Source organism: Candoia aspera, chromosome 5 (assembly GCF_035149785.1).
Source record: "Candoia aspera isolate rCanAsp1 chromosome 5, rCanAsp1.hap2, whole genome shotgun sequence".
NCBI lineage: Eukaryota > Metazoa > Chordata > Lepidosauria > Squamata > Boidae > Candoia > Candoia aspera.
Genome location: NC_086157.1, coordinates 32,009,022 through 32,022,007, shown reverse-complemented (window position 1 = coordinate 32,022,007; position 12,986 = coordinate 32,009,022). Strand labels below are relative to the sequence as shown.

The window sequence follows — 12,986 nt, the reverse complement described above, 5'->3', positions numbered from 1 at the left end:
ATCACCTATGTCACAAAAGTGGATTTCTGTGAAATAGAATCATAAACCTTCCCCCAACCAGGTTCTCTTCAGTTGTGTTGGACTACAATTCCCAGCATTCCCAGAGCATGTAAATAATAATCATGTAGATCATCTATTGGCTGTGGAAAGCTCTTTATTAAAACATTTTACCTAGGTAGCAATGGAATTTCTGGTAATACACCAGCCTCCTTGGGTGACATTATGTTGGGAAGACATTCTTCGACTTTGCCATTGTTTCACTATTTTTTGCTGCATGTTGCCAACAAAATAAGAAAGCAGCCTGCCTGATGAATTGCAGTTGGTAAAACAATCAAAGATTCATTCATAAATCACTGGCACTACTCAGAAATGCCTGGTGCAGGGTGGGGAAACCACAGCAAGTTTTACTGTAAATCATCATCTTTTCAAACTGGTGTTATGTGGTTCAGATTCCACTACACCAGTGTTTCTCAACCTTGGCAACTTTGAAATGTGTGGACTTCAACTCCCAGAATGCCAGCTGGGGAATTCTTAAGCTTCGTCAAGAGCTTCGTCAAGAGGCTGATACTTAGGCATGGGTGTAGTGCAATGTTTCTCAACCTTGGCAACTTTGAAATGTGTGGACTTCAACTCCCAGAATGCCGGCTGGGGAATTCTGGGAGTTGAAGTCCACACATCTTAAAGGTGCCAAGGTTGAGAAACATTGCGCTACACTCATGCCTAAGTATCAGCCTCTTGACGAAGCTTAAGGAGAGAGAATGTCATGTTCACAGTCCAGTGACAAGGAGCAAAACAATTCTCCACTCCTAGCCACTTTTTAAATTTAGTTTTGTAGGACCACCCAGGGGCGTTAAAATATATATTGTTTTCCATGCATCACCCCCAGTGAAACAAGAACATCAGAAGAACAATTCTGTTTCCTTCAGTTGTCTTATTCTATTAAATATCTGCTTCTAGTCCAGTCCAGCCTTTCATATTCTATTCATTGGAGAAAGAAGAAACATTCTTTTAAGACAACGCTTCAGCCATTAAATAAGCAGTTTAGCAAGAGTCAGCCTGACGATCATGAGAAATAATGTTTTTGCAATTACTGCAAGGGTCAGACAGTGGAAGCTACTCACTCATTTTCATCAGTTTTGTCATACGATGAAGTCGCTCCATTCACTGCTCCAAGGGGGGGGGGACGGACACTTTTGCCTTGAATGCTAGACTCTAGGAATCTGCATTCAGATTTTCAGGCATAATCATAACTAATCAGGATGTTGCTTTCCTCTTCTTCATTGTGTGAGAACATGATAAAATAAGCAGGTTGGGGAATCACAACTATTCCCTGTTAACCAAAATGTCAGCTGGATTTGGATATGACACTTTTGGAGGAGGGATTTGGCAGCTGTTTTCTGCCAAGAGTGGATTTTTATATAGAAAGTCCAATTCAGCATTGCATGACTGCTTTAAGCTGCCTTTCTTTCAGTTGCCTAGCAAGTCTTGATTTGTGTCTCTTGAACAGTCATTTCTTTCCATTGGTAACATGCCCCACATTGCAAATATAAATACTGAATAAACATGTTCACATTAGGGTGCTAACTGCATTAGCATTTAGTAAGAAGTATAACTTTGTCAAACTCTCAAATAAAATTGAAGTCTGATAGCTTGGTGTGCAGTGCCAACCATTCCAAAAGTACAAGATATTTCTGTAAGCAACGGTGTTTTGTGTCAATCACATCCCTACATTCATGTTAACAACATTATTGGCAGAGTAACTTCTAGCAAACAGCAATTCAGGGATGTTCTCTGGAGCATAAAACTTTATGACCAGCACACTAATAATAAGGCTATGCCTGTTTTCCTTTCAAATCCCAAACACTGCAGAGCCCTGTTAGACAATGGCATGTGCTTGTTACAATCCCTTAGAATTTTTTTTTAAAGAAGTACACCAAAGGAGTAAAATTCTTTGAGTTTTCCATAGAAACTACAGTGCAGAATATTTAGTGCATATTCAATTGATAATTCGCTAGCATATTAAATAAAAATAATGCTATCATATCTGAGCTGCAAAAAATCTGGACATCCATAAAAGGCAGCACAGCAACAGAGAACGCTCTGATTTTCCCACCACCATCTAGGGGTCATCAAGGTTTCTGAGCCCAGATGTGGTAGTCCTGTTCAAGGCAGCAAAGATTAATGCTCTCTCGTTGCATGAAATCTAGATAAGCAGCTTTGTGAGATTTAACCAAGCCTATTAAGTGAAGGTTATTGTAAACAGAGAAAAAAACCTGGGAAATGCAATCATTCTGCACCAAACTAGGTTATTTTAATCTAGCAAGGAGACTAACATTTGGTTTTCATTTTAATCTGACTTCATTTTACAGTTCCTGAACTAATGGCATTGTCACATTCTCAGCTCATTAAATGAGCCATAAACTCTTCTGGCATAACTGAGCTGTAAGGACCTCACTATGCACTTTTATAGCCCATGGGATGTATTTCTTTCTGAACCACTCGGACTCTGCAGATTCCAGAATGCACAGAGACTGGAGACTGTAAGTACATCATGAATGCCTTCACGGTCTTTTCCTTACTTTTCATCCAACTATCATGAGTGCTGCAAAACCAAGGTGAGAGGCAGAGCTTCAGACAGACAATGCTCAGGCAGGCTGATGCTCATCATCCAGCTACACGTTGGGATTCAGAATCTAAGCTAGGACTGTAGAGTCCACACACCCCAGTGCATTAGGAAGCTTAATGGGTGACTTTGGGCTGCTCCCTAGGTTTTGCCACAACCGGGGCCACAACTGGGGGTGTGGGGGGGCAAGCGGGGCATGTGCCCCAGGCGCTGTGCTGGGCCGTGCCAAAATGAGTGTTGGGGGGGGGGCGCCAAAATGGGTGCGGAATCCGTGTTTGCCCCGGGTGACACAGACCCTAGTTGCTGGCCTGGCCACAACCAGCCTGATAAGACTGTTGTTGGGTTAAATTTGGAGGAAAGGTAGGATATAAATCTAACACACTGTCTTGTGCCTGCCCTGTTTCTTTTTTAATTCCCCTCCCCTTTGCAGAGCAGAGAGATTGCTTAACAAGCTATCTCCTCCTGAGCAGCTTTTCTCCGCAGCGCAGCGCTTCCCTTCCCTAAAAAGTGCTCACCGCAAGTTAACACGCTCATTCCTGTCATTTGGGCTCACCTGTTTGAGGTTGTATCCTTCTGACACTGTAAGTATATTCAGGGACAATTTATTAATAAACCTTTTTTCAAGATTTATTACCATCCCAGCTTCTCCCTTAGTGTTCTCGTTCTTTGGCATCTGTCCTGCCAATTCTAAATTAACTGTTGATGCAGGTTGATGGCAACACACACATGCAGCATCAACTGTCAAAAGAGGAGAAGGCCTAGACCAATTGCTACTTCTTTCATTAGCCAAGTTACAAGTAATAATATCAGCTATTTAACTGGTGACAGACAGGGAGTATATCTTGCTCCAGTTGGTCTTGGTTTCATGGTCAATAATCTGATCTATGAAATCTGTCCTTAGAAATTGTCTTTATGCAGCTAGAACACAAGAAGCAACTCCAAAGGGTAAACATCCTAAAGGAACGCAATGGCCAATAACATACACATCGCTGGTAAGAAAACAACATGAACATGGTCTGTCCGGGGTCACCAGGACTTGAATTTAATTTTAAGGCAGCTTATATTTATAGGCCCGCCAGGGTGCCATAAGGCATTTTGGAGCTGGTGTGGACACATCAGCAGCTCCTTAATTCTAACACATATTTTTCCTTGGATGCTACAGCTGTCCTCTGAACCCAGGAAAACAGGCAACTCCTTTAAGGAGAGATGGACGAGTACAGAGTGCACAGCATACCTGCCCTGGTGTACCCTTTTGTCTTCAGGTCCAAAGCGCTGCACATGTGTATTTTATTTTGCCAAGATAACATGAACATGCTAGCTTGGATCAATGTCCATCAATGGCAGGCGAGACTTACCACATCTTTAAAGGCCCCAAGTATGGCTGCTGTGATTATGCCAAGGAACAAGCCAACGATGTTCAAGACGGTGGATGACCAAAGGAGTCGATACAGATGGACGACATCCTGACAGCTGCTCACACCAAGGAACTCATAATAGCTGGTAGCGTGTTCTGAGCTGGGAACAGGACATCAGAGCTTTAGCAACTGATGGAAAGCAAAATGGTGCCATTCCAGCCTTGCCATTTCTCTTTTATGCTAGTGTTCCTTTGAAATCACCTCTGTCAGAATGTACAGATTCCTCCTTTTCCTGCCATCCCTCCAACAATAGCTCTCGGTAATCTGGCAAAATGCCTAGTATTAGAAACTATAGCAAGGTGTTAGATACCATGATTCTTTTTTTACTGAACAAATGCAAAGAGCATGAACACATTTGTAACCTTAAGGCAGATACACTTTTTTTTAAACAACCATATTTTTACCCAGAAAAGCTTTTGTAGAGCTAAGCCCTTGTGACCTCTAACCCCTTGTATAGCTATTGCCCTTGTGACCTCTCATCTGGTCTACTGCAATGTGCTCTGCATGGGGCTGCCCTTGAAGAGCCTTCGGAAGCTTCAACTGATGCAGAATGCAGCTGCCCGGGTAGTAAGTGGCGCCAGTTATTCGGAGTGTGTAACACCTCTACTCCATGAGCTGCATTGGCTGCCAGTGTGCTTCTGGGTGCAATTCAAGGTGCTGGTTGTCACCTTTAACGCCCTTCAGCTTAGGGCTGGGTTACTTGAGGAACTGTCTCCCCCCAGTTGTTTCTACCTGTCTGATTTGATCAGGCAGGATGGGCATGCTTCGGGTCCCGTTGGCCAAAGAATGTATGTTGGCGGGGCCTAGAAGACATGCCTGTTCTGGTGGAGCATTCTCCCTCCAGAGATCAGGATTGCCCCAACCCTGCTGGCCTTTCGTAAGGCCCTGAACACCCAGTTCTGTGCCCAGGCCTGGGGCTCTGAGGGTATGCAGGGACCCACATCTTGGTTATGCTGCTGATTTGGGTTGATGTTGCTCAGCCGCTGTGTATTTGGAGTCAAGTTAGGCGTTTTCTGAAGTTTTGACACACCGAGCCCAAACAGTTCGCCATCACTGATTTAGGCAAAGAGAATAAAAGCATACAAAAAAAAAAGCAAAACCAAGAAGTTGGTGGAAACGCTCCTTTTCAGCTGGCTTTGTGGTCGAGGACATTGTTTTGGGTTTTTATGGTCTCCTGCAAAATGTGGCATCTGGCAAACATTTTAGAGGGAGGCTAGATACAGAGCAGGCAGAAGGTAAGTCTTAACAAAGAGCCTGAACAGGATTCCAGGGGCTCATCCATTCAGGTGACACCTGTGGTTATTTCCCCTTGGATTCTATCGGAAACCTCGCAAGTACAGGGTAGAGTTAGGGTTAGGGTTAGTAGGCAGTGGCAGTGGCTCCTCTTTTTCTCACGAGCAATTCCTACTGGCAAATGTCTGGGTTGAGGGTTAGCAACTTGCACAATCCCTTGGACTGTTCTTCCCTTAGTGCCTGCAAAGGTCAAAGGCCAGCCAGAGCTTGCCCACAGCTAGTTATTTATTTTAATGGCTTACATTTCTAGCTTCCCTTTCATTCAGGAGCTCAAGGTGGCAGGCTTACATTCCCTTCTCCCCCTCCACAATGACCCTGTGAGGTTGGTCGGTCTAAGAGGTACTTACTTTTCACAGTTATATAAATCGCAGCAGTAACATGTGTTACTTTTCACTTTCAGCTGGCATTTGTTGTTTAAGGCGTAGCATGTCACCTGTGCAAAGAGAAGGCAACTGAGAATCATTAGTGCCACCCATTGTGCCAGACTGTTGCCGATCCTCTTATATGGATGGGCAGCCAGGAGCCCCTGGAACCTCAAAAACAAAAGCTGCCAAATTTGTTGTGAGGGTGTTTGGATGGGGGTTGTCCTTCACCAAAACAGAAAGGCCTCCTCTGTGGCCCACAGTCACTCCTTCCTCCCCCCCCCCCACCAGCTAATGTTCTCCCAAGACGAGCAAGCCTGGATCAAACCAGCCGTGCCCAGCCTGCTCACCCAGGTCTCACTATTGCACCAAACGTGGCTGATGAAAAGGCAGGGTGGCAGGACAGCCTGGATGCTGAGATGCAGGGGGTGGACCGGCCCCTGAAATTTCTTTCCACTGGCATTTCTGATCTTGCTAAAGGTCATCTCTTCCCTGCTTATCTCTGTTTGAACTATAACTCACTAACACATTTCCTGTTATCACCTGGATTGCTGCTACTGTTCCTGAGGACACAATTTATAATACTTACCCACAGCACAGTAGTGCACAAAAGAAGTAGGAAAAGATGTTAACAGAAGTGTGTATGTGTGTGCTTTTGAGTTATTCTTGTAGCCTGGCGACTGCCTGGACTAATCCCTGCAGTTTTCTCAGCAAGATGTTTTGGAAGTGGTTTGCCATTGCCTCCTCCTTCCTAGGGCTGAGAGAGGGACTGGCCCAGGGTCACCCAGCTGGCTTTGAGCCTAAGGCAGGACTAGAACTCCTGGTCTCCCAGTTTCTAGCCTGTTGCCTTAACCACTTCACCAAACTGATTCTCAATTCATCAAGGTGCTCAGAGATATTTTATATATCTATAAGATACATTGAGGCTAAGGGGCCTCTGATCCACTGAAATCTGTGTGATGATAAGCTATCCAGGGAGACATTGGGCTCCCCACTATTGGATGTGCTGAAGTGGAGGCTATTCTCAGGGATGTTTTAAGCTGGATCCTGCCCTGGCTGGGCTCATGCCATTCAATTCTACAATTCTAAAAGTCCATGCCATTACACAATGTATTATAATGTGCCCTTGAAACTTTTAACCCTTGCTTTTTTTGGAAGGAAAATAATGACAGGTGGAATGAAAGCTATATTTTATTTCACAACTGAATCTTGAGATATATTCATCAGGATGCTGCCCACACAATCCTAAAACCCAGAGATGCTTCAGTGATGGAGCAAGGATGCAGCTTAGAACCTTTCTGGTGGGAGAAACAATAGGGAAGAAAGGAGGAAGGAGAAAGGAGGAGCATTTATGGCTTCTGTTGTTTTATTTCCATTTTTTTAAGTCTTCTTATTTCCATTTTTTAAAGTCTTCCTATATCAATCAGTGGGAAGGAATCAATGTAGGCCAGCTTTGAGCTGCTCTGAAATTCCCCATCTTCTTTGATCCATTTTTTTACATTAGTTTCCAACCCTGGAAAATATGTCCTCACCAATCAGGGGGAAGAGAGGATCCTTTCTCCAAGGATGGAATTTTTCCTCCTCTTCCTCCTCCTCCTCCTCCTCTCCCCTTCATTGCATCTGTTTTTCTTCTGGAATGGATCCAAGATTGGAAGTAGCCTCTGCTTTCAGAAACATGACTGGGAAGCAGTAATTGTATCCAGAGCAATAATGTAGGGAAGATGGGGAGGATTCCATTTCCTCCCTGTTAATCCAGACTTGGACTGGAATCCTTCTCCACTTGATATGAATTCAGCAGGGCTCCAGCTGAGCTTGCTCTTGTAAGCTCTAAAGTTTTGCTACTACTAAGCACTGCCATTCCTCCAAGTCCCAAGAAACAAAAGAACAAGCAATGACGCTTATCCAGAGCTTTGCAATATGCATTATTTGCATTTTCAGTTTCAGTTCTGCTTTATTTATTTTCTATTATCTCCTTCTGCAATCTTCATTTTGCAACACTCTCTTTGAAAACGCTACATATTTCTCAGACTTTGAGAAATCAATTCTGTGTGACAAAATAGGAGGCTAATATAATAAGCAAGGATGTGCAAAAAATCAAATTCCATATGAAAAGTTAATAACATAAATGGATTGCACAGAGACAAGTAAATTAGAATGAGTCTATTTAACTGCTTTTCAAAGGTGCCAGGGGTGTCTGCAGGCAATGGTCAAAGAAAGTGAAGATGGCAGCTGTGATGTCCACTCAAGGCACATAAAAAACAGGCACCAAATCCATCAGATTGTTCCAGGCACCATCTTTTTTTATGACTTCTTTGACACCCCTGCAAGATTCAGACAGAGATTGAGAAAATTAAGACCAATGATGACCAAGGAGTAGTAGGAGGGAAATAGAAAATGTGAAATAACATCTCCAAAGATGTCCTCTGCATGGTTATCATACTTCAGGGTTCCTAAGACAACAGTCACTGGCTGTCCAGCCATAATGGCTAAAACTTGCCCAGTAACACAAGAAAAATTGGCAATTTTCAGGATAGCAGATTCTGTGCCTTGCACTGGTTTCCATATTTGCAGAGTAATTAAGCTTGGGGCAAAAATCTGCCTGGATAAGTAGAAATCATAAAGCTGCTAGAGGCCAAAGTGGCTTCGAACAGGGCCATGGATGCATCTGTGGGGGAGAGACAAATGATGAAAGTAGCATTCTGTCATTGTAATGCAAGCTCCACACCATGTCCATGTGCTGTGATGCTGCATGCACATATAAAGAAGATGAAGCTTGTGTTACAACAGTGGAACCATACCTTCATTGCCCGGGCAAAAGCATCAGATCTCAATTACCTAAACTACCCACTGCTTAGTTCTTCTCAAATATTTTTACCTAGAATTTGGTAAACTTTTATTTTTTTATTTATTAATCAAATTTATCACCACCCATCTCCCAAAAGGGACTCTGGGTGGTTTACAAAACTTTTAATGACCATTAAGAGTACAAAAATAAACCTGAAATTCCAGAACCTAAAAAATTACCCCTTTTTAATAATTTTGTTTTTTCTTTGCACGGGTAAGTAGAGGCACTCAATTTATACTATTTAACCTTCTAGAAATACTTAATATATAGATGATCTAGAAAATGAGTACTAAAAGAGTTAAGGTTGGGGTTAGCTGGAATATGGAAAGTGGGTGGAAGTTTATGTTAATACGTTCAAGTGTTTATTGTTTATTTATTGATATCCTTCAGTATTAAGGTGAAATTTTGAAAATTTCCAGTTCCCCAAAATTCCAATTTTCAGGAATAGGTGGTACCTAAAATCAATATTTAAAAGAGAGGGAGAAATTTTTAAAAAATGAAATTATAAATTTTAGAAACAAGGTGTGGTCAGAGAATTAAGGATCAATATACGCAGAATTCCCTTGCTTTTTCCAATAGTAGCAGAAGCAAAGTTGTTCAAAGCACATGAAAATATGCAAACACATTAAAGAGGCCTTAATTTTATTTCTCAGAAAACCACAGTTCATTGAATAGGTTGAGTTTAGATTCTCTCCTGGGCTTTGTTTTTTTTTTCCACATCCTATTTTTGTTTTGTTTACATAATGCTTTTTTAATTCAATAGGCTGCAAGTACGCTCTGCAAAAACAAAAAACTCCTGAATGTAACAGGAGCCAAAATATTGCTTCAGCCCCAGGATTGTGCATAATTGCTCCTGTCCTTGGCTGGAGACCAAAAGGGCTCCAGATAGAATCTACAGACATTCTTGGACTCTGTCAGGTCATTACAATTGAAAGTTGCAATTTGGGGGCCAATATAAACGATCAACTACTAAGGTAACTTGGGTACATCTGTCCGAATGTCACTCCGCACAAACATCCTCAGGAAAAAAGCAATGGCAATTTCCAAGGAACCATTTATGTAACAAGAATGGAATGAACATTAGTTCCAAAGCAAATATTCCTGCTGCACATACAATAGCATTTCTATGCTGCTGAAGTATAGAAAATAAACCTCAGTGACTGAGTGCTGAGATTAGAAAACAGTCACCTTGTATGTCATCTTTTCATGTACAAAGCTAGATCTTAATTAAACAATGAATTTACCTCTGTCTGGTAGGCATCATATAAGTATCCTATTCCACTTGTATAATACTGGCACCTTTTAGTATACAAAGGCCTAGGCTCCTAGAAGAAGGAAAAGAAGAAAAATAAAGGAGAATTACTAAAATGTGCTTTAAGTTACATTACAGGTCTGTCTTCACTTCCCCTTCACATCCCCTACACAGCTTAGCTCTGGGTTTTTTTTTAAATGAATGTACAGTCCAGATTATTTTGAACCCTTGTCAACTATTTCCTCTCCAGCATGCATTGATTTGCTTGGAAATAAATTATAGAGTTGGTTCAATTTTGTCAGGAAATTCTGTTTTTGTAAAAATAATTGTGCATATGTCTAAACAGCAGTAGATCCTACAACAGATTGTACATTGCTGTTTGGAAGGTTATAGCAATACATATTTGGACCAGATTTCACAAAACCTATAAAAGAGAAGGATAGTTTTAAGATGACTGTTCTGTGCCATACCTAACGGCATAATGACTGAGTTCACCATCCTTCTCCCATCAAAATCTGCTCCAGAACATCTCCCAAATCTCTGGAGCAGTTCTGAGGGTCCTTTGACATAGGAGGTAGGAATGGAGAACCCTTCTCATTGACAATAGCATCCAAGAAGAGAAAGATGTCATGGGATCTGCCCTCAAGTTATTATTCTGGAATGTTTGGTGGTTTGTAATGTTCCCTTAAGCCCTTTGGGAATCTAATTATTAGTCCAGCAAAAGACACTGGCAATGATGCAGCTTCAGATACACTGGTCATTCTAATGACTCTAAAATGAGGAACTAAAATGAGAAGGACAAGGAATTGACAATTCAATTAATAAATCTCATATGACTTCTTTTCCAATTTCTTATTTTATTTTATTTTGCCATTAGATGATGTCACTGAAAGGATCAAATTAAAGCACTATCCACAAGGGCAGTTTTACCTGACATATGTATAACCACAAGCTATTTTAATCCATGGCGTCAGATAGCATCTCTTATGCTATCGCATCAAGGAAATTATAAATTACTAGAAACTATTATCTGCCAAAGCAGATAAAAGAACGAAAGGTCAGTTTCTGCTTTCAGCTCACAACAGAAAAATGACACGCTCTGTGTTGCCTGTTTACTTTCTCAGTACCTGTTTCTGAGCAGACCAGTCTTCTCCATCATAGTGCCTTTCATCTCCCATAATGTGATGAGGAATGATGGGTACTGAATACACCTTGAAGGTAGCAAGTTGGGGAAATCTAGTCTACAATAAATTACTATCTCTGAGTTACTTTGGAGAATCTGATCTTCTGAACCAGAACTGACATGGGTCCTTTTTGGCTTTGGGAAATTGTGGAAGACTAATCAAGTATGCTAGAAATCTATGATGTATTGAGTCTCAGATCTAGAATCAACATGAAAGATGCCAATAATAGAAATCAGGTAACAATACCAGATGTAATTCTGTCTCAGCTGTTTTTATTAGACTGCTATTGTGGCTTGGAGTCTTGACCAGGACATTTAAATGTTTACCAACTAAAAATATAAAGCTACAGCAATTATAAAACAAGCTGGATAAAAGTGAGATAAACCTAACCCCAGCATATATGAAACATTGTTAAAGTGCTTGATTATCAATATCCATTATTACAGTTATTCTATTTTATTGTTGTTTGATAGAGTTTGGTTTTTGAATTATGAAAATGAGCAGCTACAGAAATCTCTTAAGACTGAAAGCCAAGATATAATTATATGTTAAGTAAGCATAAATATCTTTATGTCATTAAATGGAGTAAGGTTGGCTAAACAGGAGTTGGTTCAGTTCAGAGTTTTTGAGTGACAACTAAGCTTCACCCCAGATTCCTTGGAAGAATCACTGTGTAGTTTCGATTAAATTTTTTAACTGGGAAAAAATGTGCATGTGTGTGTGTGAGTGCTTGTGCATAACTGGGTAACACTTAAATACAAAGTGGCTTTTTTTTAGAAAGTGATCTTTTCAGATTTCAAATAGATAGGTAGGTTCTTGTGGCTTTAAGAACATTGAGACCTTTATAACAGGAATACTGAAATTTCCATGTGGTTTGGTGGACAATTCCCAGGAATATGATATTAGGCATTTCCCTTGTAAAGTACCAGGGAGAGAGATGCAGGTGTTCAGAAGGCACAAAGAAGTGGTTCTGAGGTATGAGGAAATGAGGAAACAGGATATGATAATTGATTAGAATATATGGAAGTCAATCCATTAACAATATTGTGTGTAGTTATGCAAAAAGCATGATGTAGATCACAGAGTTAAATTCAAGCATAAAGATAAAAATAGACATACTCTACTAGAGCCATAATGGATGGTGGAACTGAAATTGATTTACAGCACCAAGAACTAAGACTTTCCCTGCCCATAAAGCATCTTCTGTTCAACTTCTCAAACCACATTGCATTTTTATGACATGTTACAGGCATTCTCACATGACAGGTGTGGTCAGTCACAAATAGTAGTGTTCCAGAAGGCAATAGGTCAAGTTACTCCTTACTACCCTCTTCAGCTCACTTCTGTTCCTTTTTCTCAGTAAATTCATACCCTTCCAAAGAGATCACTGAACTGAAGCCCCTGCTACTTCTATTTTCTAAGAATGCCTTCTCAGTATACACTGAGTCCAGAAGCATTTTTTTTGAAACAAAGATTGTACAGGAGGCTGGCACTTTGAATTGCAGCATGCTTGTTTATTTTTTCCCATTAAACAAACATTTTAAAAAATCAGGTGGGATACAATCTAGATCTGCTCAACACAGTGGCACTAGCAAATTGTATTGGGAAGCAGCTGATATGGGCTATCAGGGAGTCAAAAAAGTCGAACTGTGTGATTGAAGCTGCATCCCTTTTCACATGTGTCACATGCACATAAAAAGAGGCAGGGCTTCAACTGCACCATTACACTCACTGTCTTGACTTTTTGGCACCACTTGTAGACACGTCTAAGGCAATAACTCTGAATTTGTTCGGTTTCCTCTAAAGACCATTTAAATTGATGGCCATGCCAACAGCATTCATGGTTAAACATGCCTTTTATGAAGGAGTATTTATTTATTCTGGATCTCTTCCCATTGATTTCACTGGATTATTGGGGAAGTTTTCCACAGAATACATAATTTTACATATTTATATCTCTTTTTTATTTGATTTGTTATTACATTAAAAACATCACATGTAACTTTCTTCAG

At 40.9% G+C, this 12,986-nt stretch overlaps 1 protein-coding gene across 4 annotated transcripts in view; it reads right to left on the bottom strand.

Annotated features, from left to right (window-relative positions):
• The window catches only part of TMEM255B (transmembrane protein 255B), a 47,131-nt gene that overhangs the window by 6,848 nt on the left and 27,297 nt on the right, over positions 1-12,986 (bottom strand). For all 4 annotated transcript variants that reach the window (XM_063304887.1, XM_063304889.1, XM_063304888.1 and 1 more), the window contains 3 exons: positions 9,783-9,863; positions 5,679-5,764; positions 3,979-4,138 (listed from right to left, as the gene is read on the bottom strand). In XM_063304887.1, the coding sequence (XP_063160957.1) occupies positions 3,979-4,138; positions 5,679-5,764; positions 9,783-9,863 (327 nt within the window). The remainder of the gene's footprint in view (positions 1-3,978; positions 4,139-5,678; positions 5,765-9,782; positions 9,864-12,986) is intronic.